This window comes from Charadrius vociferus, unplaced genomic scaffold (genome assembly GCF_000708025.1).
Source record: "Charadrius vociferus isolate BGI_N301 unplaced genomic scaffold, ASM70802v2 scaffold398, whole genome shotgun sequence".
Classification (NCBI taxonomy): Eukaryota; Metazoa; Chordata; class Aves; order Charadriiformes; family Charadriidae; genus Charadrius; species Charadrius vociferus.
Window position 1 is genome coordinate 1,443,119 of NW_009649571.1, and position 12,992 is coordinate 1,456,110.

The 12,992-nt window shown below is 54.8% G+C and overlaps 1 protein-coding gene across 3 annotated transcripts in view; it reads right to left on the bottom strand.

Annotated features, from left to right (window-relative positions):
* Positions 1 to 10,729: 10,729 nt before the first annotated feature.
* RGS3 (regulator of G-protein signaling 3) overlaps positions 10,730 to 12,992 on the bottom strand; it is a 64,508-nt gene continuing 62,245 nt past the window's right edge. For 2 of the 3 annotated variants that reach the window (XM_009890277.1, XM_009890276.1), the window contains exons 13-16: positions 12,631 to 12,732; positions 11,824 to 11,885; positions 11,006 to 11,172; positions 10,730 to 10,915 (exon numbers count right to left, since the gene is read on the bottom strand). In XM_009890277.1, coding sequence (XP_009888579.1) covers positions 10,730 to 10,915; positions 11,006 to 11,172; positions 11,824 to 11,885; positions 12,631 to 12,732 — 517 coding nt within the window. Of the gene's footprint in view, positions 10,916 to 11,005; positions 11,173 to 11,823; positions 11,886 to 12,630; positions 12,733 to 12,852; positions 12,969 to 12,992 lie in introns of those variants that run through there. The other variant, XM_009890278.1, reaches the window with a different exon arrangement.

A 12,992-nucleotide genomic window follows, 5' to 3' on the forward strand; every position in this document is an offset into this window, starting at 1 on the left:
GAATCCTGGTACCTCCACTGCAGACCAGACCTCCAGAGCCATTGGTCTCTGCCCGCCCCCACTCCAACACCCGAAGGTGGGTCCATGCCCCCTCCCAGCCTCGCAGCCCCAGGGCTTGCGAGTCACCTCTCTGGGGAGACAGGAGGAGGTTAGGAAAAGATTTGTGAAAAGTAATTTAAAAAAAAAACCAAACAATTATTCGAGGGGTTTCAAACAGATGAACGAGTGCTGTGACTGTTCATTTTCCTGACCTGGAACAGATCTTCAGCACTCTCATGTCCAAGCAAATTAGTCCGGGCATTGCTGGCTTAACCAAGGGCTGTATTTCCCCATGATGCACGTGGTAGGACATGTTGGGTTGGAGCCCAGCAAATCTCTGACAACTGAGTGTAGCCCCTGGGATGTGTAACACCCTGGCCCGGGCTCAGGCACTGTCTGTCCCACTGCCAACCCCACAGGCGAAGAGGTTAAACGCTGCTGGGACACACCGACAAACCCAGCCAGCGTTTGCCATCCTTCTGCTGCCTTTGATTTATGGCAGACTTTGAGGATAAGTGTCTTGGGATGGCCCTTCACAGGAACTGCCACAACAGAGGTGTGTAGCACGGCGCAGGGTCTGCAGCGCGTGCGGCAGGCTGGATGGTGAGAGGGGAACCGGTGATTCTCCCAGGGCTTTATTTCCATTAACAACAGCAGTTATTTTAGGAGCTTGGCACAATGGGGAGTGCATTTGCAGGGGCCAGTCTGCTCCAGGAAAAAAAAAAAAAAAGGGTTTTTTTTTAAGAAAAAAAACACAACGTTGTAGCTTGATTGGAAAAAGACTGGGGTTTGTTTTCCTGTTTTTTTGTTTTTCCTTAGCTGGCTGTTCTTCTGACACTCTGGAGCATTTTAAGGTTTTTCCAGAAAATGAGGATCGGCAGCCCTGCCAGGAGCGGTTACTGGGCTGCCAGAGCTAAAAGCGGCAAATGCACCGAAGGTTTCCAAAAGCCGCAGCTGGAAATGACAGAGTGCAGTGCTGCGGGAGCAGCAGGGGGGCCCGGCGGGGCTCTGCGCCGTGCCTTCCCCACCCGGGGGTTTCCATCGCTGGCTCCTCGCGATGGAGGAGTCTGACATGTTTGTCAGTGACTCCGTGCAAGCGTGGAGAGGTGGGGAACAGGAGGAGGATGGTCTCAGAGAAGAGCAAATGGGGCGCCCGACAGCCAAGGGCTTCAAATTTGGGGTGCTTGGGGAAAGCGCTGGGGGTGGGGATTGGCCTCAGACCAGGACCCAGGTGCTTGTTGTTTTGCCTGAGCCCCACCTGAAATTGGGCTGTAATGAGAGCTAAGACAAACCTCTGCAGGAGCAAAGCTTGTGGCACATCCCCAGCAATGTCCCCGGACAGCCCAGATGTGTCTGCCAGATGCAAAGCCACGCTGGGAGGTCCTTGCAGCATTGCCAGCATGAGAAGACCCCACATCTCACACGGTAAGACCTGGATTTGCCAGCTCTTGCTTTTATCATAAGTGGCTTGGAAGCTCAGAGCCCACGTGTGTGGGCAGAGATGGAGGAGGAGGGCAGGGGCGCCAGGGTGTGCTGGGCAGGGTGAGGAGGAAGAGGAGGAGAAACACCAGGGACCACATGGCAGCCAGACCCTCTGTGCAGAGCAGTCAGACACAGGCAAGGAGCACCAGCACGAGTCTGGCAGTCGGTCTGGAGGCTCAAACACGGGGGGTCAACGTGATGCCACACGGACAACTGCCCATGTGTCTTTGAAAACCAACTGCAAGGATACTGCTGTGGAAAATAAATGCTTTAAAATCACTCCTCAGGGCTGTGATGTCAGGCAGGGACCAATTACGAAGCTGCAGAATAAAGATCACTGGTCTGGTCCCGGTCCAGCTCTCAGGTGGGGACTGTCCCGGCTAGCCGTGTGTTGTGGGAAAGGGTTATTTTTCAGAGAACACCTTTGGTTCAGCTCCCTGGGGACTGAGCCAGTTGGTGGGGTCTGGGTGAGCAAGGCAACTCCTGGCATGGAGCACCTCCTCTGGGGTCACAAGCTGGGGGTTTTCAAGCCAAGCACTATGACTATGGTTTCAAAAATCCCACCCAAGAAATGAAAGCATGACGGAGAAGAGACAGGACACTGAAGGTAAAAAACCAGCTACATTTCCCAAGACAGCAAGTGGGAGGTTCAGCCATCCCAGAAATGGAGGAGCTGAACAGAGCAAGAGGGCAGACCCAGAAAGCAGACCAACCACAAGTGGTCTTCAGAGCCTGGAGAATATCTGCAGTGTCTGACACACTCCACAGTGCTCAGGCTGGTTGACAGGTAATGCAGTCACCTCCACAGACCTGTGTGGCCAGTAGCACAAGCAGAAAAGTATCTTCCCACCTTCCACGAGGGACTTTGCCTCTCCAGGTCCACGAGAACTCAAAGCTCTTGTCCTGGTCTATGAGGACAAAGCAGCACATGAGGACATTACTCTCCTCCTCTTACATAGGTGCCTGAAGGGCATCAACTAAATAACACTCTCGTGGGGTATGTTTCTCTCAGCAGACCACAGAGGTCTCTGGTTGACCTGCTCAGATGGACACCTGCACGCTCTGGACGACAGGAGTGTGTCTGAATGAGGAGCCAGTAAGGGCCACTGCATTTCCCAGCAAACATTCATCCCTCTAAGACGCTCCTCTGCAGAGGGTCCAGTACCCTTGAAGCCTTTTTGGCTGCAGCGATGGATCAGCAGGTCCAGCCTGTGGATCTTCAGGTGGTGGCCCTAAAGCTGCTCCTCAGGCTCCTTGCTTCATGGGGGAGAAAGAGGACAGAAAGAGGGATTGCTTTGTGTGAGATCAGTCTGCAACTGCACTCAAAGCCCTCACGCTGGGTCTGCAGGGTTGTGCATCCCAAAGTGGACCCAGAACATTGTCCAGGACACTGTGGTCAGCCTGGCTGCACCCTCAGCTGGTGGGAAGCACACGTAGAGCAGTGGTGAGCACTCCTGGGAAATAACTGCCTCGACACACGGACATCTGGCAGCAAATGAGTGCAGGAACAGCAGAACCCGCTACACTCATCACCAGAGTCAATTCCTGGGCTGTAATGAAGCTGCAGTAATGAGCATGTCCGTAATTCTCATCTAATTAATGCTGTGCCAGTGCTTCAGGAACTACTACTTTATGGCTTAGCCATAAAAGTTGACACTATGTTAAAACGTGATTTGTGAGGACTCCCATCCTACTTCCTTCCTCTCTATTTATTTTAGAAAAGGAAAGATTGGCTGTAGTAACTTATCAGACTTCCTACCCGCAACAACACTTTGGTTCCCCGAAAGATCATCTAGTTAATTAAGTCAATTGTTTGCATTCAAACGGCAAATTAAATGAAATATGTTGGGCAATAGCTGCAAGAGGCATCCAGTATCCTCGTCCCACATCTGATCCCTGAGCAGTTATCAGGGTGCTGCTCAGGCGTTGGGTGGGTGGCCTGTTTGTGGGGCCAAAAAAAGATTATAAAAATTAGTACTGGAAAACACAGTGATCTGGAGATCAAAATTTTATAGTCTTATCATTTAGGGAGATGATCTTGCCCGATCAGGTGACAGGGCAACTAGAGACAGCAGAGACATCACCCTGAGCTCCACATCACCATCCCACAGCCCAGCCCAGCCCAATTTTTTTCACTCAGCTCTACTCTTTTACCCAGAACCAAACAGCTTCAGAGCTGATCAGAGGGCAAGAAGAAGGAGCTCTTCCCTCAGCTCCAACATTAACACAACGGGCCCATCCCCAAGCCACAGAAATTATTATTTTTCTTGTAGAAAAATGCAGGACTCATCCTCACTGCTCCTGGTGGACTTCAGCCTGCTGCCCCTCTGTTGCACGTCTCCTGTGGGCTCAGTGCCTGTGTCCTGGAAGACGTTACCCACGTCCACCAGCAAAGAGAAGGGCAGACTCCTTGGTGTGCCAGGGGTGCCTCCAGGGGGTCTCCTGTCCAACCCTCCCTCAGACCAGGAATATTGCCAGCATCTGATCAGGTCAGCCATGACTTCGTCTGCCCAACTCCTGACCATTTCCAACGATCGAGACCCCCTACCTTTCCGTGGGACTGTTTTTCTACTATATCAGCTTTACAGTGAAAATGTTTTTCCTGTTGTCCAAGCTGAAAGTCTGAAAGTTGTCACACATTGTGGCTGTTGTCCCTTATTTTGTTACCTGGTGCCCCCAAGAAGAGTTTGGCTCCATCACCTTTGTAGCTCTCCTTCCCAAAGTTGTAGGATGCTGTTAGACCTCATCCCTCTACACGGGTCCTGTGTCTGAGGTCCATCAGCACCTCAGTAGCCTCTGCAGGACGTGGTCCATTTTCTCCACATCGCTCTTGAACTGGCTGGAGGGAAAAGGGTACAAAATCAGATGCACTCATCCAAACATCTAGTGTCAAGCACAGGAGCTACATCAAAGAGCAGAGCGGTGTTTGTTCGGCTTTGTGGATCTCCTTCCTCACGTGAGCCCATTTGCTGTTGAGCTGTTGATTTGCCCTGGACCAGGAGGTTTGTCTGGAGCTCTGTGACCGGTCACTGCCATCCCCAGTCCCAGGAGCAGGAGGTTTCACCCACTTGTCTTTGTCTAGAAACACCGTGATTGCGTTAGAGAGAACAGGACTGCTGCACCGATGAACTGACGCACAGGCTGGGTGGAACTTTCCATGAGAAACACGTGTGTCCTCCTGAAATAATTGCCCTATTAGTTCAGGAAGGGACAAGAAATTACTTGCAAATGGCTCCTCTGCAAATATCCCATCCCCAGTCCCCATCTGCTCCTGCTTGGCTCTTCCCCCTCTGCCCCACCTCCCTCTTCCTTGCTCTCTGCCAAAGGATGAAGGCAGGGAAGAGTGGGGGTCCTGCACCTTTCCAAGGTGAGAATCCAGTTCATCACGTCCAGCTCTGCCCGTGCCCCGTGCCCAGCTCAGTGGTACCATCATGGTTTGGACCAAATCGGCTACTGGGGACATGGGGGACCCCAGATGGGACCAAGAGATGCTCCCCTCTACCCCTCTTCAAAGAGGTACCCAAAGCGGGGTGAGGGATGCTGGTGGTGGGTCACCCCGGGGAGAAGCTCCTCCTCATTCTCCCCACAGGTCTGCTCAGTGACAAAGGAAAGTATTTTTCACCGTCCTTTTCTCCAGCCTTCCCCTGCGCCTCAAGGCTGGCTGAGAGTCGGCATTATTTGCCTTCCTTCCCAGCACCGGGGAATGTGTGAGCTGGATGAGCTTTGTAAAAATGACCTAATGCAGAGAAGAATCACAAAATGAGCAATGAGAGGGTCATAACAATGCTTCCCGAATGAGTTAGCGGCACCCAGGGGACTCTTACTGCCGCTGGATTTCCTGTGCTGGCAGCAGCCCAGCTGAGCTTATTTTATTTCCTTGACACACAGCATCTGAGTCTGACTGTTTTTATTTTTACTTCAGAAGTGCTTTATTTTCTCCTTCTTTGCTCCCTTGGATTGTTTAGGAGCCACAAAGGTTGGTGGCACTTGTCCTTAGAGCATCAATTCAAGGATGCACCTGAAGGGCATCGCTGTTCGCAGTGCCTCTGGGCAGGATGAAACCCCGCACAGGGCAGTGCTGAGTCGGGTACCCCCATCGCGCTGCAGAGACTCCCCTCAACTGCCCCATACAGCTTTTCGGAGCCCAGCCCCAGGGCCACCGTGTGGAAGGACACAAGCCCTCAAATGCATCTTTGCACCCCCCGGGCCCTTGTCAAACCCAAAGGAAGCAGAAGACCCCAGACAACGCCAGACCAACCCCAATTTCCAGCCCTGCCGTGCAAATGGCCGAAGACCGGGTGTTCCGGTGGCGGGTCTCCGGCCGGCTTCTGGGCACCCCAGCTACCCAAAGAAGAGTTCGCTCTGCTCCTGATAAGCCTCAATAACTTTCTGAGCAGGGTTAAGTTAGTCGCGCAGCAAGTCGGCTCTTTTACCAGGGCAGGGGAATTCTTGTGTCTGCAGTTTCAATATCTAGCTGTTGAGCTATGTTTAGTCTATGGCTATAAAGTAGCCTTGTTTCTATTCTGAGAATATTTGTCTAATGAGGGGTCCAAGGAATTATTTTGCTCAGTAGAAAGTTATGTTTATTTGGACAAGTTTATACTCCAGGATGGGTGCCTTGGAAAAGCCCAGTAAAGGCTGTGCATTGCTGGAGTGTCTCGGGGCATGGTGCACACCTGTCAAAATGGCAAATTTTTCATTTTTTGCAGAAATAAGAGAAAGGTTTTACACTCATGGCTGTTAACTAGCTCTGAAATGAGCCCCCCCTTGCAACCTGAGTGCTGTTCAGACACTGCGGCCACTCATCTGTGTGCAGGTGAGGACCAGCGCTGGCCGAGGGGGCAAAACCCCGGCCTTGGACACCCACATTGCTCATTAGCTTCTCCCAGTGAGTCTCCATCCGAGACGTGATCGGCAACTTGAACTGTAGCTTCATGTAGCTGCTATTTTCAGAACTTCATTTGCCTTTGTAAATCACAGATGACCCCAACACTCTGGCTGCTACGTTAGGAAGCTGCAGTAATACTGAGCTGAGGGATATTTTAAGGGTCAAAGCCCATCATCTGGGACAGGTCAGGGACTTATCAGCCTCCCCAAGACCTTTTGGTTCATCCCAACCTCCTCATCCCTGAGGGTGTGAGGAAACCGTGATGTTAAATGCATGACCTTAGGACATTTTTGCCAACAGTCTTAACCTTTCTCACCTTTGGGGTCACGGCATTTTTGGAACCTAACAAAGCATTCAGCACTCCCTTGTGATTATTCCCATTTTCCCATTTAATCCTTTCCCCGGGGTGCTTTGCCTTGCGGCTGCCTTCAGCTTGGTGAACTTTGTCCTGCGAACGAACCGAGAGCACCTGCGCCATGGTGGACTTTACCTTGTTTGCACATGACAAACACAGCTGAGTTGTTACTGCTTGCAACTGAGCAACCACTAATTTTTAGCCCCGAGATAAATCCTCGTTATCTGCTGAGATAACGCCCGGCCCGCTACAGCATCCTCCCCATTTGGGAAGGTACCGGTTTCCTCATTGGGAAATTGCCTTCAGCTGCTGTGTGAAACGGCAGCACGGCGGCAGCGATGTCCGCAGGCAGCTGCCTGCACACACACACACACACACACCCCCACACACACAGACTTCCGGACAAGCCCGAGACAGGCAGCCACCACCTCTTCCCACCCACCATGTGCCACCCACCACCAGCTTCGGTGGTGGTGGCTTGGGCACAGCTCCCCAGGGCCATCCCCAACCAGGCAACACCCCGTGATTTCAGCATTGCTGCCCCGGGAACATCCCTCCCGGCATCAGCAATTCCAGCTGGTTTGAGGTTGTGCCTCAAATGAGGAATACCCAATTCCCATTGCCCAGGCTCTTCGCATTGGCTTCGACGACTCGATAATTTCTTCTCTTTGCATCCCTTGTAGCCTGGTTGGATTTTGTCATGGACATCTTATTTTGTGCTAAATAAGGACATTTCTGTCCCCCTCCTGCTAGCGTTGCAAACTCAGTGCCCCCATAACAGCCTCAGCACACATACCACCACCCCCCCCCCAATCCCCTAATCCCGTCTGCAAAAGGAGCTGCTCGGGGTGGTGGGGCTGTGTCTCCATCCTGACCAACGTCCCCATGGAACAAACCCCCTCCATGAGCTGACATCCCCCATCCAGTTCCCATCCAGATGCTCCAAGTCTCCCATACCCTTCACTCTGTTGCACAAATGGTGGAGATGGTGGAGATGATGGCACAGAGGGGACAAAGCTGTCGCTTCAGTGTCACAGCAGGATCCATGATGAGACCTGTCCTGGGAAAACATGGGACAAGCAGCTGGCATTCTCACCTCCCACCCCAGCCCTGCCTCTCCTAGAAATCAAGCGCCTCCCAAGCACGCGGGGATGGTGTTTGCGGAGTGACTCACGCTAACCTGGCCTGATGGCAATAAATTCTCTTACAGCAATAACCAAATTTCTATCGCTCACGCAGGGCTATTGCCATTTTCTCCAGGGATTCACCGCAGGCCCCCATTCCTCTGCCTTTTGCACACACCGGTAGCCCTGTCCCTGCAGGGGCTGTCTGCAGGTAGGTCAGTGGTGTTTATTCAAAGTCGCACACCAGATTCGCACACCGCGTGTCCCATGGCAGCTCCGGCCCCGGCTGCCCGCCCCGCCGGACAGGCTCGGATAACTTACAGACGCGAGGCAGGTTATCGGCTGGAAACCATGTGTGGTTGTGTGGGTTGGATGCTCCTGGGCATCACCAACAGCCACGGGAGGACACGCCGGGCCTGGCAGAGAGAAGCTAACGGCAGGTACCGAACTGCCTGGTACCCACAAAGCCCCCTGAGCCGAGTGCCCCCGCACGCTGCCCCTGGGAGCCCGGGGACACAGAGAAGTGGGGGGGCGGTGAAGTGACCCTGTGACAACCGTTTCCTAACAGTGATGGCTTGGGACAGAGCGAGGGGAGGTCAAGAGTACATGGGTGATGGAGAGATGGGGAAAAGGACAAGAAAATCTGTGTCAAGGCCAGATATGAAGGGAAACCCTCCCAGCTGGGGAGGAGAGGAGGTGAAGGCACTCAGCAATGATGGAAGAAAGAGGAGGATCAGGCTTGGAGGAGCCAGCCGGGGTGACCGTGGCAGCACTCGCAGGGACGCTGCACCAACCCAACACATCCCAGCAGTTCTGGTGCTGGTGATCAGGTCACAGCTGGGACACCAGCCAACAGGCCTCGACCCCGGGGTCCCAAAAGCATCCCCAGGAGAGCCACACAGGTGTCCCACCATCCCTGCTGCCTCCCGCCAACCCCTGAGGGCTCCCCTCATGCTTGCCTCAGTTTCCCCACCTGGGCACCACCTCCTGATTGTTTAAGGAAGGAAATACAGACAGTTTCCCAGAAGACACCATATCTGCCGAGGAAGGCTGTGCCCAGTGGGATTGCTGGGGCAGCCACACCACCTCCATCCCAGGGCATCACCAGCAGCCCCTCGGTGGTGTCGTGCCAGCCCACGGCATAGCACAGCCCCGCAACACCATAAGCATATCTCTGAACCATCCAAGGCTGACCACAAGCAGGTGACGGGCTCGAGACATTTCAGCTACCGAACACACCACGAACAGCCTTTACAAAACATTTCCATTGTACACCAGAGCTGTCGAAGCGCAGCCTTTGCTGGGGGAGGAGCAGCCCTGCCAAGGCGTGCAGCCACGACCTGAAATAGCACTATTGGGCTTTTTGTTGCTTCTTTTGGTGTGTCCCGAGAGGGACCTGGAGCTACACTAGGTCACTTATGTTTCTGGGCATTTCCATGTTCAGAGGTTCATGCCCCGCCATGTGTAAACAGTGAGCACTGTCCCTGGGAACAGTCTCATTTTGGGCAAAACTTTCTGTGTTCCTGCAGGGCTACAGCCGGAGCTGCCCTCAGGAGCAGCTGGCAGCTGCTCCGACATAAAAAAACAGCTCAGAAATTCATGCAACCAGATTTTTCCCATCTTTAGCCATGCAGTAACAGGATTTCACACTCCTCGGTGAAGCAGGGGACACCTGGCTCTGCCAGCGCTGAGAAACATGCCACGAACAAAAGGCAGCTACAAGAAATTATATTCTCCTTTTATTTACCTATGACCATGACAATGTATTTTTGCTAGCTGCAGAGATGCTTCGCACTGTAAACTGGGCGCCTGGAGGCAGGCAGTCCGTCCAGCTCTGCCAGGTTCAGCAACCACCCCTGCTTCTCAAAACACAGTATTGTTATCCAGAGTAAGGAGAGCGTCTGATGCACAGAGCTGCTATTCTCCATCATCAAACCCTCCGTCGTCAGGGCATGATATATACACCCAGGCTCCCCCAGCGGCCCGCTGCTAGGGAACGCGTTTTGTCAGATAAAACCTGCTAACTTAGAAAATGTTTGTACGCACTCAGAAAAAAAAAAGGCATCCACTCCACCGGAGAACTCCGCCGCAACACACACAAATATTGCACTTGTAATTTCAGAACGGGAAAGGACACGAGGATTTCCTATTACATAGCAACGCGTCCAGCTATAGGAGGTCAATAAATAAACCAGGGGTGGGAGCGGGAGGCGGTTGGCTTGCACGCCTCCAGCGCAGGGGAAGGACTCGGCTTTCGCTGCTCCCGGGGGGACCCACCACGAGCGAAGGAAGCGCCGGGCTCCTGCGAGATAGCTGCTTCGGGGGAGCCGGGAGGCATCGCCGGCATGGGGAAGCACAGCAGCATCGTGGGGCTGGTCCAGTTCAGAAGTCTTTTATCCAGGGAAGATGTTCATGTTGGTGCTGTTGTTCCCTTGCCGGAGCCCTGCACAAAAGTCCTTCTCCTCCTCCTCCTCCTCCTCCTCGCCAAGTCGGGATCACTCGTCGCCTTCCAGCCACACTCACAGCTCGGGCGCGTGCTTCACAGTAGTCTTGTGGGAGCTTCCCTCCTGGCTAAAATCCATGCCGGAGTCACCCCGAAGGCGTCGTACCAGCGATGGTGAGACAGGGCGATGGCGCAGTACCAGACTGCTTGGCTTGTTTGTCCCCTCGGCCTCATGCCCGGTGCCTTCAGCTGCCCCACACCCGTCCGCTGCAGGAATATGGCTTGGGGGCACAAACGGCAGCGGGAAGGCACGCTCCCGCCGTCCCCCAGGAAGGCCTCCGCCGCCCGATTTCATGTAAACACACAGCTCCCAGCCTGCCCCGAGAGAGTCCTTGGGTCTACAGCGGGGAGCTGGCTTTCTTCTGGTTAATTATGTCTAAGTACAAGTCAGAGCGGAGGAAGCGGGGGTAGGAGTCCTTCTCCATGAGCCCATAAATCCTCTTCTGTGCGAGGTCAAAGCAGCTGCGGGTGATATTCTGCAGGTTCTCCTTGGTGTGCTCCCGCGTGTAGGAGTCCAGGTTGACCTGTGGGCAGAGAGACCAGCGCTGGTGAGCAGCTCCCTGGGCAGCTGCCGTGCTGCAGAGCCACGCACCAGCACGGGAGCCAGCCCTTACCTCCTTGCAGGACTGGATGGCGATGTACTCGGCGAAGATCTTCTTGGCCTTGGAGACCATCTTGGACTGGGATTTGATCTTCTTGAACTCCTCGCAGGCCAGCCAGAACTCCAGGTTCTCCTCGCTGAACTCGGTGCGCAGGAAGGCCCTGAAGGCAGCGAGTCCGTCTGTGGGGACAGAGACACGTCTCTACTCCCGGCTCACAGGTGGGGAATGGCCCCGTGAGACCCTCAGCCCAGCAACCTGGCAAAGGTGCAACCTAAACTACCCCCCCGCCCCATCCCCCAAAAACCCCTTGTGAGCCCTTGTGCGAAGCAGCCAGCGATGGCATTGCCAGCCGAAGCACAGCAGCACCAGCCATCCGCATGCTGAATCCACAGTCCTCAGCCTGGCTGCACACGTGGAGAGCCGAGAGCGGGGGCAGCAACGGGGAGAGGACCCCCTGGCCACCCCTGTGACCACGATGTGGGGTCCCCCAGCTGGGACAGGTGAGAAGGGGAATGGTCTAAAGCAGCTCCTGCTTCACGGACACACTGCACAGCTCCGAATTAGGCACACACACAAATCATTGCCTTTTCCTCCCCGAGCTGGAGGGGGGCTGCAGCCCCACGCCACGGCTCCCCCCAGCCCCTGTCTCCAAATCCCCCCCTGGGCCAGGCAGGAGCAGAAGGGGCGCAGGCAAGGGGCAACCTCATTTCTCTTTGTCTACCCCCAAACACCGGAAGGAATTAACAGAGGAAATCCCAGCTTTATCCATGCACGTGTCTGGTTATTCCCCCGGCAGCAAACGGAGGTGGAAGAGACGGGCAAACACTCACATTTGTGCAGCAGCAGCTTCTCCAGGGAGTCCCCCCACTTGAGAGCTTCCTCGGGAGTGGGCCTGCGGGAGAAGGACAGCGCGTTGGCAAAGCGAAGCCACGAAAGCCACGTCCGCCGTGATGCAGCACGAGTGAAACATTTCCAGCTGATAAAGCAACGCCGTGTGCCCCAGCGGGACCGGTCCCCGCACCCACATCAGCACCAGCACTGCCGGAGCATCTGCGGGCAGAGCACCAGGAAGCACCGCCGCAGCTCTGCGGGAAGGACACCTCTGCCTTTAGGACTGGCAGGAAGAAAATCTGATACAAGGAGGTCTGTGTGGGCAGCCGTGCTGCTTGGAGTGTCTGAGAAAGAACTGGAAAAGCTCCGGGCAATGCCCAGGAGGCTGCGGGATAGTTGGGATTTCAGCCACCCCGTTCAAGCAGCCAGAGAAGCCACCGGGTACGAGAGCAGGAAGGGCTCGTCTCCAGCTGCTGGAGCATCTCCAGAGCAAAGTGGTTTTTCAAACCATCCTCCAGCTGGTTAAAGTTTCACATATAGGCACCAGGAGAAAGCAGCAAGCAGGGAAAATTCCAGCCCGCGCCACTGCTGTGCCGCCTCCCGGCACGGACCTCCCACCCGCCTGGGGGGAACTTTTCAGGCAACAAATGTTTTTAATGCTCCTTTGGATAATAAAAACTGTTTGTCCACAGCTTCCCCAAACAGGGTGACCCCAACCTCCCTAGAGGTGGTGCTCAGCCCCACCGCAGCTCATCCCCAAGCCCCCGCTGCCCCCAGTCCCCACGCCACCCAGTCGCAGCACCTACTTGAGGGATTTGAGCACTTTGTCCAGCTTGCCGGAGGGGTTGGCCCCGGGGGACTCGTTTCGCCGCCGAAAAATCCCCAGCCGGTTCTTCATGTCCTTGGCTCTAGAGGGAAGAGCAAGTTTTAGCAGGAGGGCGAGGGGTTGGGGGGGACACCCAGCACCCCGGGGACCCCCCGGCAGCCTCGTCCCACGCGTCGCCCATCGCCCCGCGCCCACCACCTACTCCTTCATCGTGTGCCGGCGCTGCAGGCTGCCGTTGTGGGGTCTCTGCACGCCCAGCAGCATCTCCGCGTGAAACTCCAGCGGCTGGGGCTTGGAAAGGTCACGGAAAAAGGGCATGGCTGCTGGGACGGCCCGTGCAGC